Source organism: Hyla sarda, chromosome 3 (genome assembly GCF_029499605.1).
Source record: "Hyla sarda isolate aHylSar1 chromosome 3, aHylSar1.hap1, whole genome shotgun sequence".
Taxonomy (NCBI): Eukaryota; Metazoa; Chordata; class Amphibia; order Anura; family Hylidae; genus Hyla; species Hyla sarda.
This window is the reverse complement of record NC_079191.1, coordinates 132,535,379-132,552,720: the sequence shown is the minus strand read 5'-3', so window position 1 is coordinate 132,552,720 and position 17,342 is coordinate 132,535,379. Positions and strand designations below refer to the sequence as shown.

Below are 17,342 nucleotides of genomic sequence, written 5' to 3'. Positions count from 1 at the left end.
TGTACGTCTAGAAATATACATATTTACATAGTTGCATGGTGAAAATGAAATTAGTGCCCAATAAACAGCTAAAAAATAAATCAATACATTTTAGATCCTGGTACACTGAGCACAAAATGCTGCTAAGCTGTTTACACACTGATACATTTAGTGCTAGAAATATAAGTCATATGTATTGTTGTATTTCTCCTTTTTTATATTGGTCAGTGTACATTGAAGAACGGGCGTGGCTGGCCTATGGAGGCACATTTACCACTACATTGTGCATTGTATTAACCCCAACATATAGTTATCGCACACACAGAATTGGGTGCACTAACTGCATAACATCAAAAGGGAGCAGTTATATTGGAGACTATAGTGGATTATACATAAGTCTGTACTGCATTCACTAGACTGTGGAAACAGTGAGAGAACTGTCATCATTTTAAGAGAAATATAATTCAAAATACATTGACTGGATAACATTTTTATCACAGATACAGCACGTTACATTGTTACTGCTGACTCATTGTATGGATTTGCACTAAAAAAGACTGAGAATGGCCGATTAATGGCCAGACAGGAATAAATGCAGTTTTTTCAACCCTTTCAGGCCCAGTCGTTTTCCATCCTGTCCAGTTCACCTCAATAAACATTTTATTATTTATTGATCAGCTCATGAAGATGTAGGAGTGTTGGGGAGAAAATGAGGAAGGGGGGGGGGTCTTGGAATGAGGAAGGGGGGGGGTCGCTTTTTGAGTGTTACGTGTTTAAACCATGTCTGAGACAAAATACAATAAAAATGACACTAAAACTGGCCTTCCTTATAAGAAATACATGGTGGGCAGCAGTTACCACCCTTAGCCCCCCCCCCCTTCCACATTAATATGAAAATTTGACTGGCTGAACGTGCATATTAATCCCTACGGAGGAGGGTGGAGTGAGCAGCTGCCAGTCACCTGTGGTGGCGATTATTCTGAGGGGAAACAATAGAATTGGACAGGAAAAATCCAACCGGTCGATAAATGTCTCCCCCTAGAGCAGACGTCTGAGTGTGTCTGAAAGATCACCCCCCCCCCCCCACACACACACACACACACACACACACACACCCTGATTTCCACTAACAATAGATCTAATGTGTACAGGAGCACGAGCCTATGCCATACCGAAATGTATTGTTTTGGGGTCCCTGTGTTTTGCAGCTCAGTACAATCTCTTGTTCCCTGGAAGCAGACATTTCATGCTAAAGAAAGGTCTGTTCTTCAATGAGACCATTGACAGGAAGTCCAGAAAAGGGAAGTTATGTATATCAGAAATCTGAAGGGATATTAGCTATTTTGATAGGCTGAACTTTAATAAACTGCATATTTCATTCATTTAGTATTTTAGTTTATTTACTTATTAACATTTTTTTTAACAAGTCATCCCATCTAACTGCATTCATAGAGCCAGGTATCCTAGTACCCTTGAAGTTAAGGACGTAGCAAAGGGAAACATTATACTAAAACAGTGGCCAAGACTCATGAACCCCTTAAAGGGGTACTCTGCCCCTAGACATCTTATCCCCTATCCAAAGGATAGGGGATAAGATGTCAGATCGCCGCAGTCCCACTGCTGGGGAGCCCTGGGATCCCCGCTGCGGCACCGCGCTATCAATACTGCACAGAGCGAGTTCGCTCTGCACGTAATGACCAGCGATACAGGGGCCGGAGCATAGTTAGGTCATGGCTTCGCCCCTCGTGATGTCACAGCCCGCCCCTTTCAATACAAGTCTATGGGAGGGGGCGTGGCGGTCGTCACGCCCCCTCCCATAGACTTGCATTAAGGGGACGTGCCGTGATGTCACGAGGGGCGGAGCCATGACGTCACGCTGCTCCGTCCCCCGTATCGCCCGTCATTACGCACAGAGCGAACTCGTTCTGTGCTATAATGAGAGCAGGGTGCCGCAGCGGGGACCCCAGGGCTCCCCAGCAGCGGGACCACGGCGATCTGACATCTTTGGATAGGGGATAAGATGTCTAGGGGCGGAGTACCCCTTTAAGGACCCATTTTGGCCTTATCGACAATTTTTTTTTTACGCTATTGTTTTTTCCTCCTCGCCTTCAAAAAATCATAACTCTTTTGTATTTTCAACCACAGTCAAGTATGAGGGCTTGTTTTTTGCGCAACCAGTTGTCCGTTGTAATGCCATCACTCACTTTACCATAAAATGTATGGCATAACCAAAAAAATACTATTTGTGTGGGGAGATTAAAAAGAAAACTGCAATTTAGCAAAGTTTGGAATGTTTCGTTTTCATGCCGTACAATTTACGGTAAACATGACGTGTTCTTTATTCTTTGGGTCAATACGATTAAAATGATATTCATGATTACATACTTTTCTATTATTGTTGCGCTTAAAAAAAAATTGCTAAATTTTTAACCAAATTAATACATTTAAAATCCCTCTATTTTGAAGACCTATAACCTTTTCATTTTTCAGTATAAGCGGCGGTATGAGGGCTCATTTTTTGCACCATAATCTGTACTTTTTATTGATACCATATTTGCATATAAAATAAAACTTTTAATACATTTTTTATCAATTTTTTTGAGGAATAAAATGTCATAAAAGTAGCAATTTTGGACTTTTCTTTTTTACGTACACGTCGTTCACCAGACGGTATCATTAACATTATATTTTAATAGTTTGGATATTTACACATGTGGCGATACCAAATATGTTTATACATGTTTTTTAAATGAAATGGGGAAAATGGGACAATTTAAATTATTGGGGGAGGGAATTTTTCCAAATTTTTTTCTAACTTAAATTTTTTACTTTTTTTTACTTTTATTTTTTACACTTTAATAGTCTTCATAGGGAATATTGATAGCAATCATTTGATTGCTAATACTATTCAATGCTATGCATAGGGCATTGCACTAATCAATGTTTTTGGTCATCTTCTACTCTGGTCTGCTCAATCTCAGGCCAGAGCAGAAGACCCGTGGAAGGCATCGGAGACAGGCGACGGGACCTCCATCTGCCGTTCTGGACGATCGGATCTCCGCGGTAGGGCTGCGGGCGAGATCCGATCATCCATTTTAGTGACCGCAGCGCTGCAGATGCTGTTTATCTGTATCGATCCTGTTTTGTTAAACTGAAACAAGGCAATCAATAAGATTGGAGTTTTTATCTGTAGACTTGAAGTTGGACTAAACATCTACAATTGTGTTTTTAGTGCTATTTACAGATCCAAATTACCCACAAGGTGTCTCCCAGGGATTTATAACACACACTCCAATTCCCATTCAGGCTTGCGCCTTCCTAGGACTAAATTCCCAAAACTCGGGAACCCTACAATATAAATTTTAACTTTTATTTCTTTATTTTGAAATTAATTATAAACTGGTGAGAAATCAAAATTAGTGAATTAAAACCACAAACATTGGCCCTCATTTACTATTGCAAACCAGACATGTTTTGTCGGGTTGTGCACCAGAATTTGCGCCAGAATTTAAAAAACCCTGACCAACTCTCCATTTTGCTAAGAAAATCCAAAAAAGGGACGTGGTCACCGGGGAAAGGAGGCGTGGTCTCTGAAAAGGGGCGTGTTCCCGACATTTTCACAAAAAACAACATATTTACTAAGGTTTCCACATAAAATGTGGTGGATTTGAGCTGAGAAAACCCCTACAGATCAGAGCATGTGTAAAAAAAAAAAAAAAAAGAAAAATGTAGGGAAACCGTAGTAAATACCGTGGAAAAAAAATTGTAGGGAATTAAAACCCACAAAGAAACCTACAATCTACTCTTAGTAAATCAGGGCCATTGAGTCAGATTGGGGTTTTTAAGTCATTCCCCTTTTGTAATTTCCAGTTAGTTGGACATATATTTTTTATCCATTTGCCATCTTTAGTCCTATTTAATGATTTTCCTATTAATTCCAACTCTGGTATTTTTATACAGGCTCTGACTCAATGTTGCTGTTTAAAATAGTACACACAACCGCCCCCCCCCCCCCGACGTTCCGCCGGCCGTATCCATTAGCACCCCGACCCTTGATAAAGCCGGGTACGGCCGGCGAAACGTCGGGGGGGGGGGGTGTTGTGTGTACTATTTTAAACAGCAATGACTTAAAAAACCCAATCTGACTCAGTGTTTGTGGTTGTCATTCACTAATCTTGATTTCTCACCAGTTTATAATTAATTTCAAAATAAAGAAATAAAAGTAAAATTTTATATTGTAGGGTTCCCGGATTTTGGGAATTTAGTGCTATTTAACCCTATGCATCACCCTGTGCATAAAACAACAAAAGATATAGGCAGCCTTCCTGTGTACTGAATATAATTAGTCTATTATCAGCAGCACTTCTTGGATCCCAGGATCTACGCCAGCAGAGCATCCCTCATAAACATTGCCCCATAAAAAGCACCAGCATTTTAGAAGGCAAGAAGAATGATAAGTGGCACTCACCAATTCCAGCAAAATCTCTTTAATCTTCTTAAAAGGTGCAAACGACAAGACACAGCAGGGAATGATACAGGTGGCTAGCTATATAATTTCCTGCTGTATCTTGTCATTTGCACCTTTTATGAAGATTAAAGAGATTTTGCCAGTATTGGTGAGTGCCACCTTTTATTCTTCTTGCCACCATTATTCTTCATATCATGTCAAGTTGAGCCCCGCCTGCACGACTTATAGGTGTTAATTGAGTGTGGTTTCCAGCCATCATACTCAGTGTGAACTATTACCTATGATGCAGTGCCAGAGTTTCTTTGGTTGATGTAGTATTTTAGAAGGCACTATTATGTGGGCAATGTGTAGGAATATCAGGAGACCATTTATTATAATGAATATTTTATATAACTGTGACAATAAACTAATACAGTGTAGTTAGTATTTAGGTTAACAGTTGTAAATACAGCCCTGAAAATGAAAAGCATTCCACATTCCTATTAGTTGAGAAGACCACACAAACATATGCCAAACCCGCAGTTTTTTTTTATGTTGTTTTTTTTTTTAATTGGGGGGAGGGGGGGGGCTGTAAATAGCATAGTAGGCTGCAGTATTCTCTACCATAAAAAATTACTTTTAGGTGTATGTAAAAAAAGACAATTTTATGGGATCCTGTGTATGTATATCTACTTTCATTTGGTAAATTATTTATGCCGCCCACACTCATAATCCAGGTAAGGTGGGACTGTAGCCTAAAGCTCTGTTTACCTTGACATTAGGAGTCTGAAAATAGTTTTGGTGTAACACCAATATGGTCTATCTTGAATTGTTTAATTAGTTTCAAATTACAAAATTATTTAATGAACAAATAAATGTTAAGTGTGACATTTTTTTTGTCCATGTAGAATTAAGGCCTTTTTAGCTTTGCTAAGTGTGTCTGGCTCTAATAGAAATTCACATTGTGAATATTTATAGTTCACTGCTGTTTTCTCAGGCCAGCCCATGCAGTCTTTCTTAAGATTATTTTACTTATTATAAAAGAGCACCTGTCATCAACTAAACTTTCCCTAATCCCCCTGCCCATCTGTCCCTAACTGTAACTAAGCCTATCCCTGTGTTTATTGCGGGTGTAAACCACATGTAAATACCTTTATATATTCAGCTTTGGTAGCTCAGGAGCACTCTTTCACAGAGGAGCGGAAGGAGGCGTGTCCCGGCAGGCGCGCCGTCACATGAAGCCAGGCCGGGACTGCTGCTTCCGCCTTCTTCTTGTATTCTGCGCTCCCTCCCAGGAGCGTGCATACAAGCACTGTACAGGGGAAGGACGTGTGAGGTGAGATTTCCGAACCCGTGAGAAAACCGAACCACTCCTCCCCTCAGCTCCTGCCCGAGCTAGAGCGAGGAGGAGCGAGGGCAGAGCCCGAGCTCGCAGCACGTCTGCAGTGTATAATTAAGCCACGCCCCTTTAGGTTCGGAAATCTCACATGTAGGACGCAGCTCTACTTTACACAGGCAGACACAGCAGTACATAAATGTACTTCATGTTGCGGTAGGATTTAACGCACCAGGACATGCGCCGCAGTTCCCGGCTGTTGATAGCAGCCAGGGACCTGCCGGTAATGGCCGACATCCGCGACTGCGCGGATGTCTGTCATTAACCCCTCAGATGCCGTGATCAATACAGATCACGGCATCTGCGGGAGCGTGGCGATACGATCATCTGCAATGGTGGACAGAGGTCCCCTCACCTGCCTCAGTCCGTGTCCCGGCATCTTCTGCTCTGGTCTGAGATCGGGCAGACCAGAGCAGAAGATAGCTGATACCACTGATCAGTGCTATGCCCTATGTATAGCACGGAACAGTATTAGCAATCAAATTATTGCTATAAATAGTCCCCTATGGGGACTATTAAAGTGTAAAAAAAAAAAAGGAAAAAACAAAAACAAAAATTAGAAAAATCCACTCCCCCAATAAAAATGTAAATTGTCCCTTTTTTTTTTCAATAAACATATTTGGTATCGCCGCGTGCATAAATATCCGAACTATTAAAATAAAATGTTAATTATCCCGTATGGTGTACGGCGTGAACGTTAAATTGCTGCTTTTTTTTTAACTGTCATTTTTATTGGAAGTTTGCACAATTACAATTAAAAAAAATTTATAAAAAAATGTATTAAAAGTTTTACATATGCATATGTTGTAAAAAAAATTATAAAAAATAAGTACAGATCACGGAGCAAAAAAATGAGCCCTCATACTAGTCTGTGGATAAAAATATAAAAGAGTTCTGATTTTGAAAAAATGAAAAACATAAAAATAAAATTGTCCTGAGTCCTTAAGGGATTAATATTTTATTTATTGTTTCTTCAAAATTATTCTTCAAAATCTTTTTAAGACTTGTGGCTGGTCCTGTTCCTCATTTATCATTTCTAATTGAACTAAATCTTCAATATCAGAGGAATATTATTTTTAGCAGGTCGTTGTCATGCTGGAAGACAAAGCCATGACCCATCTTCAATGCTCTTACTGAGGGAAGGCTGTTGTTGGCCAAGATCTCATGATACATGGGCACATCTATGATACATGGGCACAGTCCCAAAGAATGATGTTTCCACCTCCATGATTCATGGTTGGGATGGTGTTCTTGAGGCTCTACTCATCCTTCTTCTTCCTCCAAACATGGGGAGTGGAGTTTAGGCCAAAAAGCTCTATTTTTGTCTCATCAGATCACATGACCGTCTCCCATTCCTCCTCTGGATCATCCAGATGATCATTGGCAAACTTCAGATGGGCCTGAACATGCGCTGGCTTGAGCAGAGGGACCTTGCGTGCACTGCAGGATTTTAATCCATGATGGCATAGTGTGTTACTAATGGTTTTCTTGGAGACTGTGGTCCCAGGTCACCAGGTCATTGACCTGCTCCTGCCGTGTAGTTTTGGGCTGATCCCTCACCTTCCTCATGATCATTGATGCCCCACAAGGTGAGATCTTGCATGGAGCCCCAGACAGAGGGAGATTGACCATCATCTTGAACTTCTTCCATTTTCTATTAATTGCGCCAACTGTTGTTGCCTTCTCACCAAGCTGCTTGCCTTTTGTCCTGTAGCCCATCCCAGCCTTGTCCAGGTCTGCAATTTTATCCCTGATGTCCTTACACAGCTCACTGGTCTTGGCCATTGTGGAGAGATTAGAGTCTGTTTGTTTGATTGACTGTGTGGACAGGTGTCTTTTATACAGGTAACGAGTTCAAACAGGTGCAGTTAATACAGGTAATGAGTGGAGAACAGGAGGGCTTCTTAACCCCTTAAGGACATGCGCCGTAAATGTATGGCGCTGCATAGCATCACTTAGCGCACAGCGCCGTACATTTTCGGTGCGGCTTTATTCCAGGCGGGTCCTGGCGTCTGTCAGCAGCCGCGGACCCGCCAGTAATCGTGGACATCAGCGATTGCGCTGATGTCTGCCTTAACCCCTCAGGTGCAGTGATCAATAGAGATCATGGCATCTGCGGCAGTGCGACACTAATAATGGCTGGTCTGATTGCCCGCAGCACTTCCGTGGGGATCAGATCAGCCAAGATGGTGGACGGAGGTCCCCTCACCTGCCTCCGTCCGTCTCCCGGGGTCCTCTGCACTGATCTGCCTTCCAGCAGACCAGAGCAAAAGATTGCCGATAATACTGATCAGTGCTATGACCTGTGCATAGCACTGAACAGTATTAGCAATCTAATGATTGCTATAAATAGTCTCCTTTGGGGACTAAAAAAGTGTAAAATAAATGTTAAAAAAAAAATGAACATTTTTGAAAAAGCCCCTCCCCAATAAAGTTTTAGATCACCCCTTTTCTTCATATTAATACAAAAAAGCATTAAAAAAGATAAATAAACATATTTGGTATCGTTGCGTGTGTAAATGTCCTAACTATAAAAATATAATATCCAGTTGAGTGAAGAACAAAATAAGTGCACTCACCGCAATTGCTGCTTCATCTGTATACTTAATTCAACATCCGTAAAAACGAACAGTGCAGGGAGGCAACGAGGGAAGGAGGTGAGCTTCGGCTAAAGCTCACCTCCTCCCCTCATCACCTCCCTGCACTGTTCGTTTTATTTTGTTCTTCACTCAACTGGATATTATGGATTATATATTCTTGCTATGATAAGTTTTGCACCACCATCTGCTGTCTATAAAGTCATGCTGCAGCATTGTGTCCATTGATAAGACATTCGACAGGTGTATGCAATAGCAGTGCCAGGCTGACTTTTTCTTTTGTGCTATGAAAATAAAATGTTAATGATCGGCGTTAACGTTAAAACGGCGTAAACGTAAAAAAAAAAGTTAAAAAATTCAGCTTTTTTGTTACATTAAACTGCAATTTTTTTTAAAATAAAAAGCGAGCAAAAAGTCACATATATGCATACGGGATATCAAAACAAACTACAGATCATGGCGCAAAAAATTTGCCCCCAAACATCCCTGAATACGGAAAATAAGAAAGTTTGAGGTGGTCAAAATAGGGCAATTTTAAACATACTGATTTTTTTAAAAAAAGTTTGAAATTTTTTAAAAGCAGTAAAATAATAGAAATCTATGTAACAATGGGCATCATTTTAATGGTATTGACCCATAGAACAAAGAAAACATGTAATTTTTACCGTAAAGTGTACAGCGCGAAAACAAAACCCCCCAAATTTGAAAAATTAGGATTTTCGTTTAAATTTCTTTACACAAAAAATATTTTTTGGGGTTTACCATACATTTTAGGGTAAAATTATGTAATTACAAAGTACAACTGGTCACACAAAAAACAAGCCCTCATATGTGTCTGGGAATGGAAATATAAAAGAGTTATGAATCATAGAAGGCGAGGAGGAAAAAACAAAAACGCAAAAATAAAATTGGCTGTGTCCTTAACCTCTTCAGAATGCCGGGCGTATGCCTACGCCCTGCATCCCGAGTTCTTAAGGACGTGGGGCGTATGCATACGCCAATGGGAATTCCGGTCCCCGCCGCTAGCCGGTTGGGGACCGGGATGCCTGCTGAAATCATTCAGCAGGCATTCCCGGCACATCGTCCAGGGGCGACCCCCCCCCCCTCATGTCGGCGATCGCAGAAAATCACATGTCAATTCAGACATGTGATTTTCTGCTATTCCGGGCTGATCGAGTTTCTGGTGACCCGATCATCCGGAAAATAGGGATGATCGGAGCGGTCAGTGACAGTCCCGATCATCCTGAGGGCTAGGAGCGAGGTCGCAGTGCTGCAATCTCCTCCTATCCCCTGCCATTGGTCAGAACTGATTCTGACCAATGGCAGTGCAGGACAGTGGTTTGCTATGGCAACCCCCCGTTCTGCCCACCCCTGGATGTCGTGGGGAACGTGGGGAGAAGATGGAGGCCGGTACCTGGAGGAGAAGATGCGTGGGAACCCCCGATCGTCACTGGGAGTTGTAATTTTACAACATCTGGAGGGTCACAGTTTGGAGACCACTATTACAGTGGTGCCCAAACGGTAGCCCTCCAGATGTTGCCAAACTACAACTCTCAGCATGCCTAGACTGCCCAGGCATGCTGGGAATTGTAGTTTTGTAACATCTGTCTCTTCAGATTTTGCAATTTTCATGACATTTTTGAAAATTGCTGCTCTACTTTGAAGCCCTCTAATTTTTTCAAAAAGCAAAAATATGTCCATTTTATGATGCCAACATAAAGTGGATATATTGTATTTGTGAATAAAAATAAAATTTACTGGGAATATCCATTTTACTTACAAGTAGAGAGCTTCAAAGATTTTTCACCAAAAAAGGATGTAAGTAACGCCGAAAATTTACCACCAAAATAAAGTAGAATGTCACGAAAAAACAATCTCAGAATCAGAATATTCTGTAAAAGCGTTTTCGAGTTATTAATTCGTAAAGCGACGGTGGTCAGAATTGCGAAAAAGGGCTCAGTCCTTAAGGGGTTAAAGGGGTACTCTGCCCCTAGCATCTTATCCCCTATCCAAAGCATAGGGGATAAGATGTCAGATCACTGGGGTCCCCCGGGATCTCCGCTGCAGCGCCCCGCTATCATTACTGCACAGAGGAAACTTGCTCTGTGCGTAATGACGGGCAATACAGGGTCCGGAGCATCGTTACGTCACGGCTCAGCCCCCTCATGATGTCACGGTCCGCCCCCTTAATTCAAGTCTATGGGAAGGGGCGTGGTGGCCATCACGCCCCCTCCCATAGACTTGCATTAAGGGGGCGGGCCGTGACATCATGAGGGGGCTGAGCCGTGATGTAACGATGCTCCGGACCCTGTATTGCCCGTCATTACGCACAGAGCAAGTTTCCTCTGTGCAGTAATGATAGCGGGGTGCTGCAGCGGAGATCCCGGGGGACCCCAGTGATCTGACATCTTATCCCCTATGCTTTGGATAGGGGATAAGATGCTAGGGGCAGAGTACCCCTTTAAATGAAAACTTTCACCTTGCTCCCACCGCACTAACCAGCATTACTGGCTGGTAGTGCGGGGGACACGGATCAGTTTGATGCATGCCATGCCCGACCGCCACACTGTTCGGCCGTTATCTTCTTTCTTCTTGATATGCAAATTAGCTGCTAACTGGCACGGGTGGAGTTACTACCTTCATCTGGCACTGTGATGTAACCGCCGCTCGGCCCGCAGCACGGCATGGTATGCATCAAACTGATCAGCTTCCCCCGCACTACCAGCCAGTACCACTGGTAAGTGCACGGGGAGCAAACTGACAGTTTTCCTTTAAGGTGAAAATGGGCTAAGTCCTTAAGGGGTTAAAGAAAAAATAACAGTCTATGAGAGCCGGAATTCTTACTGGTTGGTAGGTGATCAAATACTTATATCATGTACTTCAGTCCAATAAAATGCAGATGCATTTTTTTTTTTTTTAAGTCATACAATGTGATTTTCTGAATTTTTGTTTTAGATCTCTCACAGTTGAAGAGTACCTATAATAAAAATTACTGACCTCTACATGCTTTGTAATTAGGAAAACCTGCAAAATCGGCATTGTATCAAATACTTGTTCTCCCCACTGTATATATGTAAATGGAGTTGTTTTTTGCAGCATGTGCACGGATTTTAGCATACCCAATTGAAATAAATAGAACAGTTGCAGACATTTCTACAACAAATCTTCCTTGTGTAAATTATTTACAATATTTATTACAATATTTTCATTTTTTTTTTTTATATTTGCTAATGTTTGTAGTGAGAACCAACAGATGTGCAGATTGATCCATCTGCCCCTTCTTCAATATTAGATCACTTACATTGTCGCCGGGAAGTGATAGATGGCTTGTAATATACATGCTCATAATATGCAACCAAGCGAGGACACAAAATTATACTAAACCTTTTTTTTAAAGAAAGAAAATCTGTGTGAGTCACTGATGTTGAACAGTTGGTATAGATTTTTATAGGACAATCCAAGACATCAACTGCACTCTCTACAGTATACCGCATGAAGACATGATTTCTCCATGTTCAAAGTGTTCTGTTACTGTAGACATTCGAAGACTCCTAAAGGGTTCGTGTGTGCAAAATATCTTATGAATAAATTATGAATAAACCTATGAAATTAATATGCTTTATTATTTAGAAACTAAAAAAAAATGAATAAATATATACTAGTGTGTTACACCCATGTGCTGAATACTTAAAATTTATAGTACCCCTTTGAAAGTGTACATCAGAAGAATCCAACCAGTGACCATCCAGCTGTTAATAAACTACAACTCCCAGTATGTCCTGATAATCTTTGCCTGTCAGGTCATGCTTGAAAGTATAACAACAGCTGGCAATCCATAGATTGGAGACTGATCTAGTCCTCCATCCCATGGAGGAACTAAAATCCAGTAGTTTACAGAGGGTTTTGGTTCTCTTAACCCCTTAACGACCAAGGACGTGTGCTCGGGTCATGTGCGACAGGTTCTGGTAGCTGATAGGAGCCCGGGACCTGCCGGTAATGGGCGACATTCGCGATCGCGTGGATGTCCTGCATTAACCTCTCAGATGCTGTGATCAATACAGATCATGGCATCAGCGGCAGTGCGGCTACATTTTATGCTGAACTGGTTAAAAAAAGAAAGAAGTAAAAAAAAAAAAAGTTTAAAAAATGTTAAAAATTCCCTCCCCCAATAAAAATGTAGTGTCCCTTTTTCCTATTTTACCCCCCAAAAAGTGTTTTAAAAAAATGAATAAACATATCTGGTATCGCCGCGTGCATAAATGTCCGAACTATTAAAATATAATGTTAATGATCCCGTACAGTGAATTGAGTGAACATAAAAATAAAAAAAATCCAAAATTGCTGCTTTTTTTTGTCACATTTTATTTAAAAAAATTAATAAAAGTTTTAAATACACAAATGTGGGATCAATAAAAAGTACTGTCAAAATATTTTTTTTGGGTTGTGCCATACATTTTATGGTAAAATTAGTGATGTCATTACAAAGGACAACTGGTCGCGCAAAAAACAAGCCCTCATACTAGTCTGTGGATGAAAATATCAAAGAGTTACGATTTTTTAGAAGGTGAGGAGGAAAAAACTAAAATGCCAAAATGATATTGGCCTGGTCCCAAAGGTGAAAATGGGCTTGGTCCTTAAGGGGTTAATTTCCCATTTACAAAAATAAGATGGTGACATTTTTTTTTTTTTAATTGGGTAAGCATTGAAGAGTTTTGATGCTATTTGGTTTATGTAAAGACTTTGTAGTTACGCATCCACATCTTTCCTTTTTAGGTCTCATTCTCATACTTATCAATGTACAATATTCCTTTATTATATAACACAATAATACAATGCCCCCCCCCCCCCCACACACACACACACACACACTGTTTTGGTCCCTTCTAGGTGATGTTTGCTATTGCTTTCTTGTGCATTTAGATTATTTTGTATTGTTTTTGCTATATAGACAGGGAATATTGTACATTAATACTTGGCTGATATTTGAAATGTGCATTTCTTTTTGTGCATGATACTTTCCTCTTCTGATTCGATTTCCTGTTTTTTTATATACTGATTGGCACTTCTTGCACTTTGTCGGTTATGCCTACCTCAGTTTGTATGTTCTCATTTTTAAATTTACTGTATTCCATTTGTTTTAGGAAATGGACCATTTAGAAGAAGAAATGACTTGCTCTGTCTGCTTGAGCATGTATGATGATCCTCGAATTCTACAGTGTTCTCATTCTTTTTGCAGAAAGTGCCTTGAACACTTAATGAAGTCTTCAGATAGCTATTTATGGAGATTGTCACTGGGGAGATTGAAATGTCCAGCTTGCAGAGGGTTTACAGATGTTCCCACTGGAGTTCATTCACTGCCAGTCAACTTTGCATTAAAGTCCATTGTGGAAAAATATAAAAGTAACCATCGATCGAAAACCTGTGCTGAACATAGTAGATATCAGCTAAACATGTTTTGTCTTAAAGATAGAAAATTGATATGTGGCCAATGCCTTACAGTAGGACCACATAAAGGTCACCCTGTAGATGACCCAGATGTTGCTTATGCAAAGGAGCAGCAGACAGCTTCTATGTTACTAGCTACCCTCAGTCATAAGAACTTCACAGGTGTGTCCTCTGTTATCAGATCATTAGAGGAGCAGATGACCAATTGTAAAAACATTGTACTGGAGGACAAAAAGGAGGTGGTAACGTTTTTCGACAATTTAATAGAAGTACTTGAGCAGAAGAAGCAAGATTTTCTAGCTGCCCTTAATGATCTTAACCAACAAGTGGTAGATGTTTTTTCTTTACAAATAGAGGAGATGAGGCAAATTCAAGACGAAGAATTGGATCTAGTGTCTCTGAGCAGTTCTGCTCAGACAGAAGAGTCTCCACTGGTATACCTAGAGACTATTCATGACATACAGCAAAGAATGATAGCCTTAAAGAAGCAACAGCTTCTTCCCATTCACCCTGTTGAGATCTACCCCAGGGTTGGGCAAATGATAAAAGATAAATGGCTGAAGACAAATACTGGAGATGTTAATCTTCTGCCCATACCAAAGTTTGGCATTCATTTTCAGGAGGACCACAGAGCAATTCCAAGCAGCCCTCAATGCACATGGATATTAGTCGTTTCTCTATTATTTGTCAGTCTTATATCATTATTAGTTTACTTCAACTCAGGAATATCATCAGACTTTACTATTCGATATTGGACATGCCTTTCTGAAATCATGGGGCCAGTTCTTAATTTTGGAGAGAGTCCTGTGACTGCAGTAAAGACCGTTTCTCACAAATTTTCAAGCTTATATCTTGACTTTATTGCCCAACTGCATTCTTTACTTAGGCTCTAACACGTATATGGTATTTCACTGCAATAAACACTGCCATAAAGGATCGCCCTTAACCCTCTTTGTCAGTACACAAATAGTACATAACTTAGGCATCATATGTTCTCACATATGGCTACGACAATGAAACAATAAATAATTTATAGCTCTTAGAATGCGATAAAGAAATTATTTAAAGCTGTACTCTGGTGGCAAACTTTATTTATTTTTATTTTTTTATCAGCTGGTGCCAGAATGTTATACATATTTGTAAATTACTTCTATTTAAAAAGCTTAATCGTTCCAGTACTTAATCAGCTGCTGTATACTACAGAGGACTTTATTTTCTGTCTCAACACACTCTCTGCTGACACCTCTGTTCGGAAGTGTCAGGATCTGCCCAGAGCACTAACAGTTCCACATAGCAAACCTATCCTGCTCTGGACAGTTCCTGACATGGACAGAGGTGTCAGCAGAGAGCACTGTGGTTAGACAGAAAAGAACTATACAACTTCCTCTGTAGTATACAGTAGCTTATAAGTACTGGAAGGATTAAGATTTTTAAATAGAAGTAATTGACAAATCTGGTTAACTTTCTGGCACCAGTTGATTTAAAAAAATGTTTTGCCACCGAAGTATCCCTTTAAGATTGCTGTTTGGACAACAAGGCCAAAATTGGCTTGTCACTAAGCGGTTAACCTCTTCTAGACGGGATCACTTTTTCCCCCGCATGAACAGACACATTTTAAAGCTTTAAAAATATTTTTATATATATATTTTTTTTTCCGGAAAACTAAGTGAAAATGAAAAAAGAAAACTAAGTGAAAATAAGTAGTTTTAATGTTTTTTAAACAACTTTTTATTATTAAAAGTGCCGTTATGGTTGTTTATATATAGGGTTGGAGCCAGTAGCTGTTTGGCCCATTGATTTTTTATTTCTTTAAATGCATTACGTTATTCTTTACTTTGCGTTTACTTCATATTTTTTTATTTTACATATTGTGTTTACAAATTGTATTTCCTCTGTAACTGTGGCTGACATATTATCTAGCCCTTGCTGAGTTGTGTGCACAAAACTTGGGAAGGCAGGGATGGTAATAAACTGTCCCCACCTTCTATCTGGAGTGAGCGGCTTTCACTGTCAACCTTCTGAAGTCAACTGCTCACCATCTTGATGTTTACAAAACTATGGGTGGTCAGCAAGTGGTTAAATCAAGTTTTTAATTTTTTGTTAAATATAGGTAACACAGGTTTACACCATTCACAATAGGTGATAGTCACGGCTCCCCTCCTTTCCCTTATTCCTAAAGCACTTTTCCATGGAAACGATTCAGTTCCGGTTATAGGTCCTATGGTAAGTATGGCTACTGTAAAGCATTACTTAAAATGCTGTTAATTTTAGCTCAAGATGGCTGTATGTGATGTTTTCTATATATGTAGATGTATGTAAAAAATGGAGCTAAGAAAATACATCTGGCGAATTTATGAGGGTCTATGATGATTGCACACAATATGTGGTGTGGTAGTCGACACAGCTCTATACATAGAGAGAGCTGGGGGGCCCAATAGTCAACCACCCCTACCCTGCGATAAGACACTTAGCCCCTATCCTTTGAAGAGGGGATACATTTTCCTAAACTGGATTTCTCCTCTAAGGGTACGTTCACACAACCAGATCCTCTGCGAGTTTCCCACTGCGGGTTAAAGCTGTGGCTAATTTTCTACAGCAGAAAATCTGCAGCAGACCCCATTGAGTCAATGTAATCTGCGAAAAATCTGCTGCAGCTTTAACTTGCAGAAGATCTGGCCATGTGAATGTAGTCTAAGAGTACACTCACACGTGTGTGTTTTGCTGCAGATTTTCTACAGATGATTTTACTGCTCATTGACTTCAATGGGTTGCAAAATCTGCTGCGGAAAATCTGCTGAAAAACATTCAGCAAAATATTGCATGTGCGAACATACCCTAACACTTGCTGATTTTTTACTGCCTCTAACAGATCAACTGCAAGAACATTGAATGTAGTATAATTACTGTCTTTGGAAAGATGCTGACAATAATCTGTATTTTAAATATGCATTTATAAGGATATTAAATTAAGGGTCATCAAAATGTTAGAGAACAATTTTCAGATACTCTGATATGATGATAAGAATAATATTTAGGGTGCGTTCAAACAGCGTTATTGCTGTCAGTTTAACGTATGCTAACACAGCATAATGCTTTTTCAATTGACTTACATTATAAATAAAAAATAAAAAAAAGGATTTTAACAAATACTTTTATGTCATATAGTTGACTACTTTTTTGCATACGGCAAAATTAAACTTACCGTAACTGAAACAGTGAAGCGGTGACAATTGATCACTAGAACCCTTTTTTTCTCATCCATTATTACAGTGGAGCAAAAAGTATTTAGTCAGCCACCAATTGTGCAAGTTCTCCTACTTAAAAAGATGAGAGAGGCCTGTAATTTTCATCATATGTATACCTCAACTATGAGAGACAAAATGAGAAAAAAAATCCATAAAATCACATTTACATTCACATTTACATCACATCTGATTTTTAAAGAATGTATTTGCAAATGATGGTGGAAAATGAGTAT

At 39.9% G+C, this 17,342-nt stretch overlaps 1 protein-coding gene across 1 annotated transcript in view; it reads left to right on the top strand.

The window, feature by feature from the left end:
• The window catches only part of TRIM59 (tripartite motif containing 59), a 23,200-nt gene extending 6,119 nt beyond the window's left edge, over positions 1–17,081 (top strand). Inside the window, exon 2 of the mRNA XM_056563187.1 lies at positions 13,561–17,081. Coding sequence (XP_056419162.1) covers positions 13,561–14,757 — 1,197 coding nt within the window. The 3' untranslated portion in view covers positions 14,758–17,081. The remainder of the gene's footprint in view (positions 1–13,560) is intronic.
• The last annotated feature ends 261 nt before the right edge of the window (positions 17,082–17,342 follow it).